The sequence below is a fragment of the Girardinichthys multiradiatus genome, chromosome 20, assembly GCF_021462225.1.
Source record: "Girardinichthys multiradiatus isolate DD_20200921_A chromosome 20, DD_fGirMul_XY1, whole genome shotgun sequence".
Taxonomy (NCBI): Eukaryota; Metazoa; Chordata; class Actinopteri; order Cyprinodontiformes; family Goodeidae; genus Girardinichthys; species Girardinichthys multiradiatus.
In genome coordinates this window covers 25,002,155-25,021,646 of record NC_061812.1, presented here as the reverse complement: position 1 = coordinate 25,021,646, position 19,492 = coordinate 25,002,155, and the positions used below count along the sequence as shown (strand labels likewise).

The following is a 19,492-nucleotide window of genomic DNA, read 5'->3' as shown; positions in this document are numbered from 1 at the left end:
GTTTGGTAACAAACTCAGCCACCTCTAGACTAAGCTTTGTTTTTTGTGCTCCTTGTAACCTTGTTTATGCTCCTTCGCAGGCTGAGAACCTGACCCTTGGATTTACTGCCTCAGAAGACTCTGTGGCTAAAAACTACCTACAGACTTCGCTTCCTGAATTATTGTCTTCAACTGGAATTCGCTCTGGCTGGCAGCCATCATGATTCCTTCATTTCTCTGCATCTGGACATTAAGCGTATCTTGTCCACCCTCCTACGTAAGCCATTACAACTTGGATTACCTCACGGTTTTTTTTGCTCCACCTCAGAACAGCACCAGGAGAAAACATCAAGACGAACACTGCTTATACGGACCTAAACCCCGAATCCCTCAACCCCTGGCGACCGGACTACATCAAACTAGTAGGCCATTCACTATCCCAGCTCAGAGTTTTTGTCACTAGTTTTTCGTCTTATTTCAGTCTCTTGTCTCACCAGTTGTCTTCCGTTTCCTTCCATACAGTTGGAGATTTACCCGTTCTTGTTCCTGATTATTAGTCACTCAATAAACATAATTTTACTGATTTTCGTTCTCTGGACTGTCCTTCTGCATGTGGGTCAGAGCTGTTTCGAACACAATGACAGCAAATGCACGTCATGATCAGATTATTTGATTTTGTGTCCATACAAACAGTGTATTAAGATCTATTTTTTTTTTTTGTTTAATCCAAACATATGTGAGTCTGAACAAGTAATTTTGCACATGTAAACAGTTTGTTTGTCATCTTCTCTCTGACGATTTCCTTGCGAGGTTGAGAGTCTGGTGACCATAAACCTTCAGGGGTTGGACAATGAAACTGAAACACCTGGTTTTAGACCACAATAATTTATTAGTATGGTGTAGGGCCTCCTTTTGCGGCCAATACAGCGTCAATTCTTCTTGGGAATGACATACACAAGCCCTGCACAGTGGTCAGAGGGATTTTAAGCCATTCTTCTTGCAGGATAGTGGCCAGGTCACTACGTGATACTGATGGAGGAAAACGTTTCCTGACTCGCCTAGATCTGGTGACTGTGCAGGCCATGGGAGATGTTCAACTTCACTTTCATGTTCATCAAACCAATCTTTCACCAGTCTTGCTGTGTGTATTGGTGCATTGTCATCCTGATACACAGCACTGCCTTCAGGACACAATGTTTGAACCATTGGAGGCACATGGTCCTCAAGAATGGTTCGGTAGTCCTTGTGTCCATCTAGCACAAGTATTGGGCCAAGGGAATGCCATGATATGGCAGCCCAAACCATCACTGATCCACCCCCATGCTTCACTCTGGGCATGCAACAGTCTGGGTGGTACGCTTCTTTGGGGCTTCTCCACACCGTAACTCTCCCGGATGTGGGGAAAACAGTAAAGGTAGACTCATCAGAGAACAATACATGTTTCACATTGTCCACAGCCCAAGATTTGTGTTAGGTATTATTTAGTCAACTCAGAGGTAAGAACGATACAGTCAGAGTTACTTGCAGCAAGGGTAGCCCACTTTGCAGTGAAACTACAAAGTTTTTGACACCCTATCTCTTTATTTATATGCACAGTTCAACAGACAGTTCAGACAGGGTGTATGTGTGTGAGACGGAAAGGAGACTGGTTCACACAGAGATAACAATGATCTCACACACACAGGGAGGAAGGCATAGTGCAGGTGCCTTGCAACACAAAGTTTTTACATGAGTGATAACAAGTTTTTGCACCCATCCAACAGTCCCTCCTTTTATCACAAGTAAAAACATTTAATATAAAAACGAGTAAGAAAAATACTTTGTATGAGCGAAAACCCACGGACGGTAAACAGATTATATTTTGTGGGAAATACTCATACGGCCCCGCCGCCCTCGGCGACCATTAAAAGTTAAATGTTGATTAATACTTGAAATCATAAAAATAAAAGAATAATACTTGAAATCATAAAAATAAAAGAATAATACTTGAAATCATAAAAATAAAAGAATAATACTTGAAATCATAAAAATAAAAGAATAATACTTGAAATCATAAAAATAAAAGAATTTAAAAATCTGCCCTGTTTATGTCATCATTGTACTTTTTCTCATTTCACTTAAGCAACAACTTCTTCCGATTTTCTGCTGTAAGGTCATTTTATGAAATACAATGTATGAGTACACTCAGGCTTTCGATGTGATTTATTTACAACATGTCATCATAATCGTCCCCTTCATTTTCGTGCATTTCTACCTGGTTCAGTGTTGCATATGCCACCATGAACAATACCAGAAATTCTGTAGGAATGGATGTGCGTCATGTTCTTCCGTTAGTGTTCTGAGATGGGTCCCGTCTGATGTCCATCTCTTCTGGTTCGGTATCACCTCCTGTGGATCCTGCTTTAGATAGAGAAAGAGTCCTGCTACCAGAATTAAGCTCAGGCTTATCAGTCCTGTCCACATGTTACAGAGAGCCATTTTATAATTGGGCGCAGATCAGCTGTTTTCTTCACCGGTTTGAGACGCTGGGCCATCTTTGAACCCGGACTTCCTCTGCTACCCCGTCGGTTGATCTGGCTCCTGTAACGGCAAAACTGGCTTACAGTGGCTTTTATGGATCCAGGAAGGCCTCTCTGCTATTTTCAGAGCTGTGGGCGTTGTCAGGAGTATTTGAAACGGCCCTTTCCACCGAGGAGTGCTCCAATCCTTCCGGTGGAGTGTCTTAATCAGGACCAGGTCTCCAGGCCTCAGGTCGTTCTGTGGGATAGGAGCAGAGATTATCGGCAGACCACTGGACATTTATTCTTCTTTTGTCTGCAACATTTTATTCATCCACTCAGCTAATGAAGTTTCCTGTTGTGCTTTCTCTATTTCATTCATGTCAGAGGGCAGAGAAAACGGTCTGCCATGTACTATTTCTTTGAGAATACAAATTCACATCAGCAACTTGGTGTCACGTGATCTCAGGCTCAGAATATAGTGGGTGGAGTTATACAATGATGTACAGTAGGTGGCAAATGGAGTAAGACCAGTTTGATTTGGAGTTATTCTCATCCATAATTAACCAGGGATAGGCATTCGGGCCATGGCCTCCCTGTTTCTTCCATTGTTTTCCTTAATCTTTAACTGAAACCCTAATGCATTAGAACTTAGTTCTATTAATTTATTTACAAAATGAGTTCCATTATCTGACCTTATAATCTGTGGGATACCATATGTGGGGAAAAAATGTGTCACTAGGTTCATCTATTACAACTAGGCAATATTTCTTCCCCCGTGTTTGCAACAAATTATGCATGATCTGCAAAAATTCTTTGAATAGCAGAAAAATTTATAGTGTAGCATTAATGCTTTACCAGATGTGACATATTCCCCCCTTGACACGTGGGTCTTCCCAATGTGTCACTGTAGCCGCTGTGTTGTATAACTTTTTTGGGAGGATTGGTTTATCTTCTATCTGATAGATGTCATCTTTTTTCTGTGCTCCTCTCTTTAGCCAGGCCTTTATTTCTGTCTTGGGTGCTGACTGTTGGGCGTCTTTCAGCACGTCCGTGTCTATAAATAGCAGATCTGACATTTTCTCTTTAATAGGTTGAAATGAGTTAGTTCTGTCCCTAATGATGTTTTAAAACCTCTATTTTGCCAAATCTTATCATGGTGATGTACTGATCTGAAAACGTATTGGCTGTCTGTGTATATAGTAAGTATTTGTCCCTCATGTAATTCACATGCTCTTACTACAGCATATAATTCTGCTGTTTGGGCTGAGCATGTATTGGGTAGAGATTTAGCTTCTATTATTCTGTCGATGGTTGTTACTGCATAACCAACTCTATTCTTTCCATATTCATCTTTAGATGCTGAGCCATCTACAAACACAACACATGAATCTGGTATAAGGGTTTGAGAAATGTCTTGTCTGGGTTTTGTGTCTTCTTCAACTTTTGCTTTATAAGAATGTGGTTTTCCATCTTCTGCAGTAGGTATTAGAGTACTTGGATTTAAAGGGCACATCTTTTTAGAGTTGTGTTTGGCTGTGATAATAATAGCGATGTCAGTATGATATGCCTTGCATGTAGCGTCAGGTGCTTCTCTTAATATTCCTGACTTCTTGTATTACTGGCTTAGTACCTTCTTCAGCTTCTGGCTTTAAGGGGTATTGGCGGACTGATAGCCTTTTTTCAGATATTAGTTTAACCTTGTATGGTGGGAACCACTTTATAAGCCCTACATCAGTTGATGATTGGGACCACAGTTCAGGTGGGACAGCAGCTAGGGCAGGGTGCATGTTGCTCTCTTTGCTCTCAGCTAAGCCCTGTATTTGTCCCTCTGCCTCATCTAAATGTGTCCTTGGATGGACTTTGACTCTCCACGCCAGAATGAGCTTCCAGATTCCTGTATTAGGATCCACTTTTGACAGTGTCAGTGCTGTTCCTGCAGAGGTTTAAAGCCTCTGTTTTTCCAAATTCTTATTATTCTTTTTTATCATATTTTATAAAGTAAGTCCTTATTACATTTAAAAATGAGATCAATATTTTTGGTAGTTGCTATTATTATAAATAATGCTTGGTTTAGTTCTTATTAAAAATAAAAACTCACTCACTGATGAACACAAAAAATGAAGGGCATATTATATCTTATAATCTTAGTTTGTTTTACCCAGTTTTATAGATACAACATACAGTTTCAGTCAGCTTTGTATTTAGTTCAAGTAACTAAAGTTTGTTTCAATTAACTCAAGTTTTCTCTATTTCAGTCCAGTCCAGTAATTTTGTTAAGGTTAATTTCATCTTATGTTAAGTTTGAGTCTAATTCAATCATTTTGAACCTGACTGGAAAAAGTCTAAACGTCTGTTAAAATCTTTTTGTTTTACCATAGAGAACTGACCTAATATTATTATGGTAATGTTGAGGACTCTAATTTTTACATAACATGAAACAGACATTTATTTCACAAGAACAGAAAGTCAAACACAGACATTTGGCCACATGAAAGTTTAAATAACCTGTTTGTACAAGAATTGTGAAAAATTGAAGACGGATCTATGAACTTTCTTATGGTTATCAGTATTTTCAATAGAGGTAGAACCTTTGCCATCTTTATATGATTTTTCGAAAAAGATTCTGGAAACCTTATTAAGATATAAGTTTGGCAAAGATCATCAGAACATCAAACCTTTATTAGCGTTTTTAAGGTCCCTCAAAGATGCATTACAATGAAATCAGTCATTCCCATTCACACACATTCACACACATTCACACACTACTTACTTATTTCTCTGTCAGTGTCATTTTATTTGCAAAAATTTGAACATAATTTGACTTCTATTATTCTTAAAATGCACATTGTTTCCTCATAACCCCTTTTGTTTCCACTAGGTCTGTTTTGAACGCTTCAATTCTTTTTTATTCACCAAGAATCAATAAGGTGGTCTTAGTGGGTCCACCTTAAAGGTGTTATCTGTTGGGTGTCATGTTATCATTGTCAGGTCAGTGAGGTTCATAGGTCAGTCAGAACCTTGGTCATTTGGTCTGTGCTCATAATGTTTCATAGATCCAGCCTATGATTAGTCAGCAAAACTTCCACCTATAGGAGAAAAATTGATTGTTAATGAATGAGCTGCATTTCCTAGAAACACTGTCTTCCTCCTGGATGAGCATCACCTGTTGAAAAACTTTCATCACTGTTTGTTTCACATATTCAATCAGATCTTTATATTATATCAGTAGGTGAAGTTGTTAGTATCTCATGTAGACTGACATATACTGTTGCATTTGGAGAAGATATCAGATTAAATAAACATAGTTAGAGCTTCAATCCAGGTTCATTTTGTGTCTGCAGACTTTAGCCAATTTTTCTTTTCTTTTTTTTTATACATAAAGAGCAAGATTCAAAACATTTTCAAAAGGCAGATTGTGGCAGAATGTAGACAAAACTGCTTATTGATTGACAAAATAACATTCAAGCACACAATCACCATATTAAAAGGCTCTACTTCTAGAGAATCACTAAACTTCTGAGGTCCGGTTTTGGCCCGAGGACCTTGAGTTTGACACATGCAGGGTAGAGTTACAATTTTTTTTCAGACCTTTCAGCAGAGACAGGCTTCTGCTGTTTGCAGAAGTTTTATCTTTGTTTTCAGGCAGCTGCATCTCTTTGTCAAGGTCGTTTCACAGAGCTGAAATTTAACTTCTCTCAAAGAGGAAAAATCAAGAATGCACACAATCTGAGCCAAATATGGAATTATTTCCCTGTAAAATGAATCTTTTGCATTTTATCATGATATTGTTGGTAGTATAACACCATAGAATGATTTTTAAAGCACCTGTTTCTCACTAATGCTTGCCTACAAAATCTTTTACTCTCAGATTACTTCTTTAACAACTCTAGTCATTGTTCACTGGGTTGTCCAGTTGGACAGTTTCCATGTTGTCCACATTGTCACCTCCTCTTTTAACTTATTTTACCACGTCCTCTAAAACCACCTCTTAGTCTTTATAATTTGGGGCTACCTTGGTATTCTAAACTGGGATGGGTGGCAGTCCGCCCCCCTTTATTTGTTTTCAGTTAAGCTGAAAGTTTTTTTCTGTGCTTTTCTTAAGGCCTCAGTATTATGGCTATGTCAGTTAAAAGCTGCTCTTATTGTTGTTTTTTTAATTAAACTTTTTGTTTTAATCTGTTTATCAACTGTGAGCATTCAGGGACTGAAAAGTCCCCTTTGAAATTATAATCTGGCAAGGTTTTTTATTGTCTCTTGAATCTTTTGAATGCATAATCTCCAGTTTAAGATCCCCGTGTAGTTTTAGGATTTCAGTGATAATTAAGTTACCTGAAAATCCGTATTTTTATGCCATCGTGTACATATTTCTGTTAAATCAGAGATTTTTCTCTGTTCTTTCCCCATTGTTCTTTGTTATTTTTCTCTTTTTAGTTTTCATTATTTCTAATTTTAGATCCCCTTGTAATTTTAAGACATCCTTTGTATCTAATTTGCCCAAAAACCCATGTTTTTTATTTTTTATCTATGACAGATCATACCTGCTCCTTTTACATAGTTCTCCATAAACTTTACCTCCCCTTCTAAGTCAATTAGTTTACTTTGTTTCTTCCCCATTATGTTTTATGTTAGTTTAATTGTAGTATAAATGTCCCAGATAAAAGGTCACTGGCCTGAGACTTTAAGGAGAGGACATTAACACGGCCTTCTACTGCGACTAATTCGCAGCGGTGTTAATTTTCTGGAATGAAATCCGACCTGAATCTCCAAAGTCACCAGTACGTAGTTTTAATCTGGGCAAAAGAAAACACAGGACTAGCAGAATCCTGCTATGATTCTATTAAAATGCTTAGTCCTCCATACACACACAACACAGTCACACAGTTAGTTTCAGGTACCTTGTAATTTTTCTAAGTTAACTTGGTGTTATTTTATGAGCTCAGTTTACTCCGTTCTTTTTACTTTTATAGCGCTTATTCTATTCCCTTGCAGGGAAATAACCCTTAGTCGTTTTATTTGGCCCCCTTCTTGGCGGGGCCCTACCTTAATTTGTCACTATTCCTTTCACGGTGGAATAAAACCATCCCAATGCAGCGTCCTTACCGGCGACGCACTATCAACGACTGTTAAGTACTTTTCTTCTTTTATTTATATAGCGCTTACTCTATTCCCTCACAGGGGAATAATCCTCAGTCGTTTTCTTTATTTAATCCCCTTCACGGCGGGATTGTACCAAATTTGTCACTATTCCTTTCACGGTGGAATAAAACCATCCGAATGCAGCGTCCTTACCGGCGACGCACTACCAACAACTGTTAAGTACTTTTCCTATGAACTGTATTTTAAAACTGTCTCACCTCGGAGTTGACTTCTTGGTGACTCTCTGGACCCTGTGAGAGTCACCCCGCGCCGAGGAAGGCGATAACCCACTGGCCAGGTGTGAATTCACACACACCGGGACTTTTAGCCACTCCGGCTAATGGAGGCTGTGCAGCAGTGCTTCGCTCGACGTCAGGCTTCCCCCACGGATCCCAGAGTCACTGTTAAAGCAAAGAGAAATAAGGTTATTGAATGAATCCGGCTACGAAGGACCAATAAATGTTAGGTATTATTTAGTCAACTCAGAGGTAAGAACGATACAGTCAGAGTTACTTGCAGCAAGGGTAGCCCACTTTGCAGTGAAACTACAAAGTTTTTGACACCCTATCTCTTTATTTATATGCACAGTTCAACAGACAGTTCAGACAGGGTGTGTGTGTGTGAGACGGAAAGGAGGCTGGTTCACACAGAGATAACAATGATCTCACACACACAGGGAGGAAGGCATAGTGCAGGTGCCTTGCAACACAAGGTTTTTACATGAGTGATAACAAGTTTTTGCACCCATCCAACAATTTGTGCTCCATGCACCATTGAAACCGACATTTGTCATTGGCATGAGTGACCAAAGGTTTGGCTATAGCAGCCCGGCGGTGTATATTGATCCTGTGGAGCTCCCGACGGACAGTTCTGGTGGAAACAGGAGAGTTGAGGTGCACATTTAATTCTGCCGTGATTTGGGCAGCCGTGGTTTTATGTTTTTTGGATACAATCCGGGTTAGCACCCGAACATCCCTTTCAGACAGCTTCCTCTTGCGTCCACAGTTAATCCTGTTGGATGTGGTTCGTCCTTCTTGGTGGTATGCTGACATTACCCTGGATACCGTGGCTCTTGATACGTCACAAAGACTTGCTGTCTTGGTCACAGATGCGCCAGCAAGACATGCACCAACAATTTGTCCTCTTTTGAACTTTGGTATGTCACCCATAATGTTGTGTGCATTTCAATATTTTGAGCAAAACTGTGCTCTTACCCTGCTAATTGAACCTTCACACTCTGCTCTTACTGGTGCAATGTGCAATCAATGAAGACTGGCTACCAGGCTGGTCCAATTTAGCCATGAAACCTCCCACACTAAAATGACAGGAGTTTCAGTTTCATTGTCCAACCCCTGTACGACCTATACAGCAGAGCAGCTGCCTGTAATCTTTGACAGCAGACTCTGTGTGAACATGAATTTAGGTGAAGGCAATATTAAAACAGAGGTGAACTTTCAGGATCAAGAGCACATCTTTTTTAGAGGTCTTCAAAGAGTATTGCTACAATTACATTGCTATAATTATTATTTAATGCTGATCACAAAAGAGAGAAAGTAAATCTTGTGCTACATAAATTTAATTCTACACATATTTTAAATGCAGATTATAAAAAAAAAACTCTCGTCTGTGTGCGTTGGTTTCTGCAGTTAATAAATTATTCATTCAAGCTTTGAAGATTTATTAGGTTTTCAAATAAAACCAGAAAAAAAAGATGTCTCTAATTCCTACATGTCTTCTGGTCACTCATAAAATCCTCTGTGCTGTAAGAAATCATGAGTAATACTTTGTGAAGGTAGTTGGGCCATATTTTAGTTCATCTAAAGTTAGACCACACGTAGTCTTAGAAGAACATAGAAACAAGATTACAGCTGGATGATGTTGGAATGTGTTGCCCTGTGCTTTAGATGGATTAGTTATCTTGTGCATTGAAAGACATTCACACCGGCTGAGAGTTCATTGTATTTTATTGATGTCTTGTGCGATAAACATGAATTACCACATGATTATGAAGAGGACAGAAAATGAGACAACTGCTCTGTTAAGGTTTGCAGTTCCACAAGCAAGTCTATCTCAAATGCAGACTGTAAAATTCTTAAGAAAATCTCTAAAAACCCTAAAATGTCATCTTGGGACATACAGCAAGATCTCACTGCTGTTGCTGTGAAGTACATGTCTGTACAATCAGAAAGAGACAGCACAACATTTAACTTTCATGGGAGGAAACCTTTGCTTTTTTAGAAAAACATGGAGGCCAGACTGAAGTTTGCCATAGAGAACATAGACAAAGACCAGGACTTTTGGAATAATGTTCAGTGGACAGATAAATCTAAAACTGAATTGTTTGGATACCAGAACTGAGGACATGTTTAATGTGAACCAAATGCAGCATTGCAGGATAAGGACATTAAATTAACTGTGACGTTTAGAGGAAGATGTTTCACGGTTTGGGGATGATTTGCTGCAGCATGATCTGACCAGGTCACCATTATAGCATCAACCATGAATTCATCAGTTTATCAGAAGATGCTTGAGGAAAATGTGAGACCATCTGTAAAAACAAATAAAAAAAATAAAACTGAAGCAGAACTGGACTCTGAAACATGACAATGACCCCAAACATACCAGTAAATTCATCAAGAGCTGACTGAGAATGAGGAAATGAATAAAGTCCTGGGCCAAGTCAAATCCCAGAACTTTATCTCATTGAGATACTGTGAGGTGACTTGAAACCAGCTGGAAATTCAAAGAACCCCCTAAACATCTCCCTGCTGAAAGTGAGGAAGGGGGCAAACGTTTCTCAGATTAATGTCAGTGGCTGTGAGATGCCTACAAGAACTGACTTGTTATTCGAACCAAACGGGGTAAAACTGGCAATTAAGTGGTAGAGTGTTGTAACTTTTTCTGAGACATCGCAGTTTTGTTTATATCTTTTATAAAATGTGTCTAGAAGGATCATTTTTGGTGTTTACCTGTAATTAAATCAATTTCTTTTCCAGAGATAAACATAGAAAGGATAGTTCGATATTTGAACATTTGAAAAAGCTGAATACTTATCAGAACTGGGAAAAGTGTATTTCCTCAAAGTTAAAAAAGTCCTCATAGTTGTTTGTCTGTATACACTTGGCAGTACAGCTGATTTTGATTCTGATTAATTTTAAGCCACAGTTTTTAAAGGATTATGAAAAACAATCTGGCAGATGCAGATGTTTTGTAATTCTACAAAAAAAGTGCATTTTTAAACAGATAAAAAAAATTTCTTACAATAAAAGGACTTTGCAGATAAATCAGATCTTTTTGCCACATGCTGTTTTGGACTTTTTATAGCTAAAATATTTTTTTTCACTCAAAATTATTTCAGAATGTAAAACACAATGTGTGTGAATATGTTTAAAGCGAAAAAAAAAGCCATGCTAGGATTTGGACTGAACGCCAAAACATAACAAATGTTTCCCCTTTTGGTCAGTACTCCATAAAAACATAAAAAGAGCTTTGCTTGTGCAAATTCATGAGCAATAGAGCTTGGTCTACTGCCAGAATTGTTTTCCACTTTGGAGTTTGGGCAAATTTCTAAATAGTTCATCTCTGTATTTCAGCAAAACACATGCATAACACATAATGCTTTTGTAAAGCACTACAAAACCTTCCACATATAATTATTGTATTCAAAAGAATCTAAGCCAAGGTTTTTGACTCAGAAAATATGCTTATGCCCTTATGAAAGTAAGTACAGAACATTTCATAATTGTAAACTAGCCTTAAAAATGCATTAGGGTTAGTTATGAAAGTGTATGTGATGATGTTGGCCTTTACATTTACTTTTTCCTTCAAACCCTTTTAATAGTACATAGAAAAAAAAATCATCGCCACACATTATTGCCATGCAGACATATAAAAAGAATACCCTGAGATTTATGGGAAAAGTCTTCTGTTTAGAAGATACCTACCACTTTGATTGTTCAGATCTCTGATGATGAGATGTCTGTTATGATTTGGCTTTTTCTGTTTGCTGTGACAAAATGCTGAGGTCTCTGACAAGGTACTGTTTGTGAATCTAATCTGAAACTGCCTGTTTGGTCAGTTAGCATACTGTTTAGCAGTATAAAACTTTTTTGTTCACATCCTTGGATTTTGAACAGGAGCAGGGTCATCCTCACAACAGGTCTTAAGGCTGTAAAGGTAAGAGCCAAACTATTACAAGTTCTTTATCAAGAAGCTACTCATCAGTATTGGCAATCTGAGACTTAATTAGCATGCTGCAAATTGGCTCATAAAGATCCTCACATAAAACCACCAAACTGAAACATATGCTGCAGACTTTGTTGTAGCACTGTTTTCACAAAAACTGTCTTCCGGTTTAGTCATACAGTTTAATCTAGGATTTTGAGACTGTTTTGCTAACTGATCTGCATTAAACACACTTTAAAGGCAAGGACATTACTGTTAGTAAGATACCCAAATCCAGGGGCAAGGCCAGCTGGGGTGGCGCCCTCGGCAATACCCTTGATATGCCAGGCCAGGTAAAATGCAAATAATTGTCTGGGACTCTGGGGGTAGGATGAAATACAGTTTTTCTGCACGAATAGTGATCATGAGGCTTTAGCCTGCTGGCCTGTTGTCAAAGGTGGGCAAAGAAGCCACTTCTCTCCAAGAAAAGCATCAAAGATATTCTGCTGACGTTCTGCATGAAGTACCAGGACTGGACTGTAGAGGACTGGGGGACGGATATTTTCAAAAGAGTAGAGGCAGGTGTTTACAAACACTTAAAAGTCTCAAGATTATGAGCAATTCCTATATGGATTGGTAAATATTTCCATGGTGAAAAGGTGAGTGGAAAATGTGTGACACCACCAAGCACTAACAAGAGGAATGCGTCACAAGCAGTCAGGTTTGGGCCAGAAACTCACATCCAGTAGGACAGGCCAAACTTTAGAAGTCTTGAAAAAGAAAGGTCAATGCTGTAAATATTGATGCTTTGCTTAAGCTTACCGTTTTTCTCAATAAAAGCTTGGAAAAAGATCCAACAACACCTTGTACTCGTACTCGTCGTCTTCCGCTTTATCCAGGACCGGGTCGCGGAGGCAGCAGACTCAGCAGAGACACCCAGACGTCCCTCTCCCGAGACACCTCCTCAAGCTCCTCCGGGGGGGAGCCCAAGGCGTTCCCAGGCCAGCCGAGAGACAAAGTCCCTCCACCGTGTCCTGCTGGGCGGTCCCCTGGGCCTCCTCCCGGTGGGACGTGCCTGGAACACCTCCCGAGGAAGGCGTCCAGGAGGCATCTGGTATAGATGCCCGAGCCACATCCTCTCGATGTGGAGGAGCATCGGCTCTACTTCGAGCCCCTCCCGGATGGCCGAGCTCCTCACCCTATCTCTAAGGGAGTGCCCGGCCACCCTACGGAGGAAGCTCATTTCAGCCGCTTGGATCCGGGATCTCGTTCTTTCGGTCATGACCCAAAGTTCATGGCCATAGGTGAGGGTAGGAACGTAGACCGACCGGTAAATCGAGAGCTTCGCTTTTCGGCTCAGGTCTATCTTCACCACAATGGACCGGCACAGCGCCCTCATTACTGCGGCAGCCGCACCGATCCGTCTGTCAATCTCCCGCTCCCGCTCCACACTTGTGAAGAAAACCCCGAGATACTTAAACTCCTCCACTTGAGGCAGGAACTCCCCTCCAACCTGAAGAGGTCAAGCCACCCTTTTCCGGTCGAAAACCATGGCCTCGGACTTGGAGGAGCTGATCCTCATCCCAGCCGCTTCACACTCGGCTGCGAACTGCCACAGGAGGGTGACCGGAGGGTTTGTTCCAACTACAGGGGGTTCACATTCCTGGTAAGGCCTACGCCAGGGTATTGGAGTGGAGAGTCCGGCCGATAGTCGAACCTCCGGTTCAGGAGGAGCAGTGTGGTTTCCGTCCCGGCCGTGAAACACTGGACCAGCTCTATAGCCTCTACAGGGTGCTCGATGGTTCATGGGAGTTTGCCCAACCGGTTCACATGTGTTTTGTGGACCTGGAGAAAGCATTCGACTGTGTCCCTCATGATGCCCTGTGGGGGGTGCTCCAGGAGTATGGAATCGGGGGCCCTTTATTAGGGGCCATCCGGTCTCTGTACAAGCGGAGCAGGAGTTTGGTTCGCATTCCCGGCACTAAGTCGGACCTGTTCCCGGTGCATGTTGGACTCCGGCAGGGCTGCCCTTTGTTCATAACTTTCATTGACAAGATTTCTAGGCGCAGCCAAGGGCAGGAGGGGGTCTGGTTTGGGGACCAGTGGATTTCGTCTCTTCTTTTTGCAGATGACATGGTTCTGCTGGCCCGCTCTAGCCAAAACTTACAGCATACCCCAACGACACCAAAGCATTCATATATGTTTATTTCTGTTTCTGCCTCTGTTTACGGTGCATTAATTCTTAATCATGCTTCTGGTAATCCACCAAGTCTTTTGTACATGAAGAAGCCCAACTTTACCAACTTTGCCGGGAAATCCTTGCAAATCTAATGCAATATAGACTACTCCCTAATAGATTGTTTCTGTTGTTCAGAGAATACAGATGGGAAATACAAATTTTCAAAAATGCTTTCCTGAATTCTGCAGAGAGTTACGAAATGTCTGCTGTCTACAAAAAATACATTACTTCTGCAGAAATATACTTCACAGAATAACTCTGACTGGCTGCTGCTGTTGTTGTGTTTTATGTATTTATGTACAGATATACAATGAAGAAAGGCGACGGTTCAGTCTGGTGAAGAATCAGCCTCGTAGGATCGTGGAACAGGTGGCCTTAGATATCGAAAAACTCCTGGCAAAGAAGCGCAAAGCACTTGATGTAAGCATATCAAATAGTATGCTTAGTGCAAAACCAGTTTATGTATTTGTTTTATTTGATCTCAGACAGGAAGAAGTTATGCAGACTTGAGCAAAAAAATGCAACAGTTCCTTAAAAATAACCTAAAAATGCATTTAATTATTTTTTTAATTAAATCAATTTGTAGATTATTGTATTTGTTCTCACAAGACTTTTTTTTTTAACTCAGGTAGATTACAAATCAAAGTCATCTCTCTAAAACAGAGTTAAAACATTAAATAAAGATAAAAGGGTTTCATTGTCAGTTTTTTTAAAATACGTCAGGATGTTTCCTACCTGGTAGAAAATACTACCAAGCCTGGTACAAACCAACATTCATCATGGCTGGCTCATGTATGAGTCAGACATGTTGTTTTTCATACTGCTTTAATATGATGTTTCTTTGTCTAGCGTTTAGCGAAGGAGGCAGAGCGGCTGCAACGGGAACATCTATGGCAAGATGGACTCAAGGTCAGAACACAGTTCTTAATTTATTAATTCAATGTTGCTGAATAGTGGTCTGTTTTAATTGGATTTAAACTGTATTTCTAATTATGTTTTTGAAATATATGGCAAAGCTTTTAGTTTCCTGCTCTATCTATGTTCCAACAATAATGTTCTTATAAGAAATGAATTATAAACAAAAAAACAAGATTTTGGCTGAAATGAGCTTTCTACAGCTGGGCTCAGCCTTAGAATGAGGATATGGACCTCCCTCATTCAGGGGAAGCTCAAAGGTGAACTGCTGCTCCTCCCCATTGACTGGAGAAGCTTGAGGACTGCTGGAGGGACTTTCCAGACCCATTCAATAAATCTGAATATTGTTGAAAAGTTCATTTATTTCAGTAACTTAGCTCATTAAATTAAACACATTATATAGATTAACTGCACACAAACTGGTGTTTTCAAGCTTTTATTTCTGTTAATTATGAGGATTTTCTGCTTACAGCCTAAAAAAAACATGGCATTTAAGATTAGAATATCTGATCAGTGATATTCTAATCTTAAGTGATCATTTGTGATCAGACCAATAAAAAAAACTTTTTTAATACAGAAATGTGGGCTTTTTGAAAGATAAGTGGAAGAGAGTGGATGGATGGATGGATGGACCTGGACTACTTACTATATGACGCCTATGGTTGCTATGAACGCAAAGCAGAAAGACATTAATATTGTTTACCTATTTGCCTTTTTATTGTCAGTCAAATTGTCAATGCAGCATTCACCAACATTATCACATGTTTTCCTAATATCATGCAGATCTAACCTGTGGTCATTCTTGAAGAGCCATCTGTCGGTGCCAGATTCTCATGGTATAACCTGGAGTAAATCTAAGTTGGCTTCATGTCCAATTTCCAACAAACATGCTTAACACGATCTCATTGCTTTTACTTAAAACAGTAAAAAAAAAAACGATTATTCAATTTATATCTGTATTGACTTTGACTAGGAACCTTTGACCAAACTGTTGAATTTGTCTGTCTAGTGAGCGAGGGAGGAGTGCAGCAACCTTCACTCTACAATTAACTTTAGCATAAGTGCTGAGCATGTGTAAATTAACTCCTAGAGATTTCATAAGTTACAAACAAAAATCAAAATTGATTTGCACAAATAACTCTTGCTCAAGACATTTTACTGAAATATAATTCCATACATATAACTTTTTCTGTTTTTATTACTAAAGTGTATACTATACAGTAAAATTTGTTTTTTACCAAAGTAAATTTGTAAGATTCACAATATGTTGTCATTTCATTTAAAAGAAATAAAAACTTTCAATAGAAAAATGATGTATCTGTAGGCAAAATTGTGTCAACTCAAGTTAACTTTATTATCCCCAAAGGCAATTTGTAGTGCAGACAGCAGTGAAAACATAAAAAACAGCCAATGTTGACCTGGAATTGAGCAGGCTAATACCAGCGGGGATAAATAATTATTTCAGTCTCTTTGCCTTGTAATATAGCATTTTGTATCTCCGTCCTGATGGTAAAAGGGAGAATTCTGCCCACAGAAGATGGCTAGTATCAGCCAAAATGATCCTAACTTTCTTTAAGGACCTAGAATTATGAAGGTCACTCAAATCATATGCCAGCAATTTACTCCAGATTTTGATAATACTTCGCAGGCGATTCTTATTTTTGATGGAAAGTGACCCATACCGTACCATTCTAGTTGAATTATCGAAATTAAATGTAAGGAGGCAATTATGGATCATTAAAATTTAGTTTTTTAATCACCCTTGGGGAAGAAATCATGGTAGATTTAGCATTGTGCATTAACACTTGTATATTAATGGATAAAAACCAGCAAATGTCCATGGAAGGATATTTCAAAAATAATTTCCCCTCTTGCTTTTGTCTTTACGTGAGGACAGCGAACTGAGAGAGCTACTGTGCTTGGATGATTTGTAATACAGGCTTAGGTTTGGACCAGAGATAGTGTTTGATAATCAGAAAAAGGCCAAAAATAGGAACACCCCTGAGTAGATGCTGAAGCATGTCGTGCCTCTTCAGAAACTCAGACTAACAGATGGTGATGGTCCACACAGCCTGTCCACTGAATCATAATGTGACAGTTGAGCAGAAAACCAGTGCTGTACAATATGAGACATTTGGTAGTTACAGCTTTGCAAACAGAGCATTTGCTACTTTTATTCCTCTTTCAAATTCTGTCAATTTTAGTTGTTAGCACGAAGAACATTGCAAGTTTAAAGCTTAATTTTGGCATTAAATAACGTTTTGTTTGCCTTTGTTAATATTCTGTGAACTGAGTAGTGAGAAGGATGGAGGAGGGTTGTGGATGGACTGACTGGTTCATGGTCTCTTGTTGAAAATAAACAAATAAATCTGTTTTTGTAAGAAAAGGACCAGCTAAGCTCAAGTATATTCCACTGTGTAATTAATAATTTAAGAGCAGAATTAAAGCTAGTGTTAATTATTAGTACCCTTTTGTAAATACATGGAAATGCAAGTCCTCTACTCATGCACATGGAAATCTCTCACCTGTATGTAACTGTATATAGCTACAGTTACATATGTAACTATTTAACTATATGTAACTCTTTGTTACATATAGTATGTCAAAAATCATAGATAATCTTATATCCTATGATCTTATTTTACATATAGTAGCAAGTAGTTACTATATGTAACTGTATAATAACTTTGGGGCAATGTGCTGTTTTCCCTTTACTGTCATTAAAAGTGCCCTCAGTCCACCTGAGTGACACAATATCAGAAAGGATAGAGAGAAGTGATTGGGTACAACTTCTGGAAATCTATGTTTCTGTAAAAATTCCAGCAATAAAACAAAACATATTTCTACAATTGAACTAAATACTTGTCTGTTAAGATTATTATTAAAATTATGTTTACTATTATTTCTTAGACCTTTAGACATGTTAAAAATCACTCTTTAATGTTGCAATGGACATGCATTGTTTGAGTTTGATTTAAATTAGCAATGCATATTAAAAGTAATAATATTTTGCAATCTTCTGTGAGTCCAGAAACTCATTTGACATGTGCATACACATGACTACTCATCCTCATAACGTTTCACAATCTTCATCATATCTTTCCATTTGCTTTCCTGCAGGAGCTTGACATGGCCTACTATGACTCCAAAGCTGATTTGGAATATGTAAGTGCTGGACAGACAAATTTTGTCAAGCTGACAAGGGTTAAAGGGCATATTTCATAATTTGTTTTTCCCTTTCAGTTGTGTTTAAGCTTGTTTTTTTGTGATTAATTCATTTCCATGCCTAAAGTTGAGGAATATGCTAAAAAGGCTGCTGAGACTACACTCAAAGCTGGTGAAGATGTCAATAAACTGAACGATTAACTCTCTCTAACACAATGTCCACCCATGACAAAAGTAGTGATAACAAACTCTCCAGCTCAAATTTGACTTCATTATGTAAATATTTAAATGGGGATTTATCCAGTAAGTAGGAGGAAGTCAACAGCACTATTACCTGTGAGCAGTAGGTTGGAGACCTAACAAACTAGCACCTTACCCAGGAATTTAAAAGTGCTCTGTGAGGAGCCCACTATGCCTGTAATTCACCTCTGTGGCAAATGATTGCTTGTGACAAAAATTGTAATTCAAAATACAAAAATCTGGAAGCATTCAGAAAGACTTTCTGCAAAGCAATTTCTGCTCTGTTTTGTCGCTCTGTTGTGCATAGGTGTAACACGTTCCTCCCAACAATGCATGTCACCACAATGGTTTACATTATACTGCTGAGGATTTACCTGCACTCCAGTAATGTAGCTGTCAAAACATTTTTCTGAGGAAACCGTCATGTCACTCAGAAGAAAAGTCTACCTTCTAAAAAGTCACTTTAAGATTATGCAGCAAACGGTGGATTAAAGGGAAGTTACTGAGCTACAGTCAAACACTGCTTTATTTTCCTCAGATACAGAAGAAAATAATAGTCATAGCTTAAAAGCAACTTTCTGTGCCTAAACACTTTAAATATTGTTTGTTTATTTATTTATTTAAAATTGTGTCCTGTCTGGCAGAATAGCGCTCAGAATTGTTGTCTGACTGCCAAGAAAAAGCCCAACAGATTTACTTTCACAAGTGGAGCATTACACTTCACGCTTTAAAGCTCTGCTTGATATTTATAAAAGAAACTTTATTAGAAACTGCTTTGGGATTATTTCACTTGTTACAGACACGGAGACAGAAAATGAAAAGGAAAAAATAAGTAGCACAAAAGAGAGAGAGGTGGGGCAAAAGGGAAAAGGGGAGAATAGGACAAAAGAATGGAGGAGAGAAAGAAGGATGAAGAGAATATAAAATAACGCCCTGCTTGTTTCTACACCTGTAGAAACATTTATATTAACAGCTTTTTTACCAAAAAATGCACGGTAGTTTTGAATGCAAGATGTATTTAGTGGTAAATGCGGCTCAATATGGAACATTTGTGTATCTCTTAACACCTTAATCTAAACACCTGTGGGTCTGAGTGTGAGCATGCTTGTGCATACAAAGTTTCTCTATAAAAAAATGCAATAGCGAGTGTGAG

At 38.9% G+C, this 19,492-nt stretch overlaps 1 protein-coding gene across 3 annotated transcripts in view; it reads left to right on the top strand.

Annotated features, from left to right (window-relative positions):
• Positions 1–19,492, top strand: part of cacna2d2b (calcium channel, voltage-dependent, alpha 2/delta subunit 2b) — a 57,930-nt gene that overhangs the window by 15,119 nt on the left and 23,319 nt on the right. For 2 of the 3 annotated variants that reach the window (XM_047347835.1, XM_047347834.1), the window contains exons 3-5: positions 14,323–14,439; positions 14,869–14,928; positions 18,055–18,099. In XM_047347835.1, coding sequence (XP_047203791.1) covers positions 14,323–14,439; positions 14,869–14,928; positions 18,055–18,099 — 222 coding nt within the window. The remainder of the gene's footprint in view (positions 1–14,322; positions 14,440–14,868; positions 14,929–18,054; positions 18,100–19,492) is intronic. The other variant, XM_047347836.1, reaches the window with a different exon arrangement.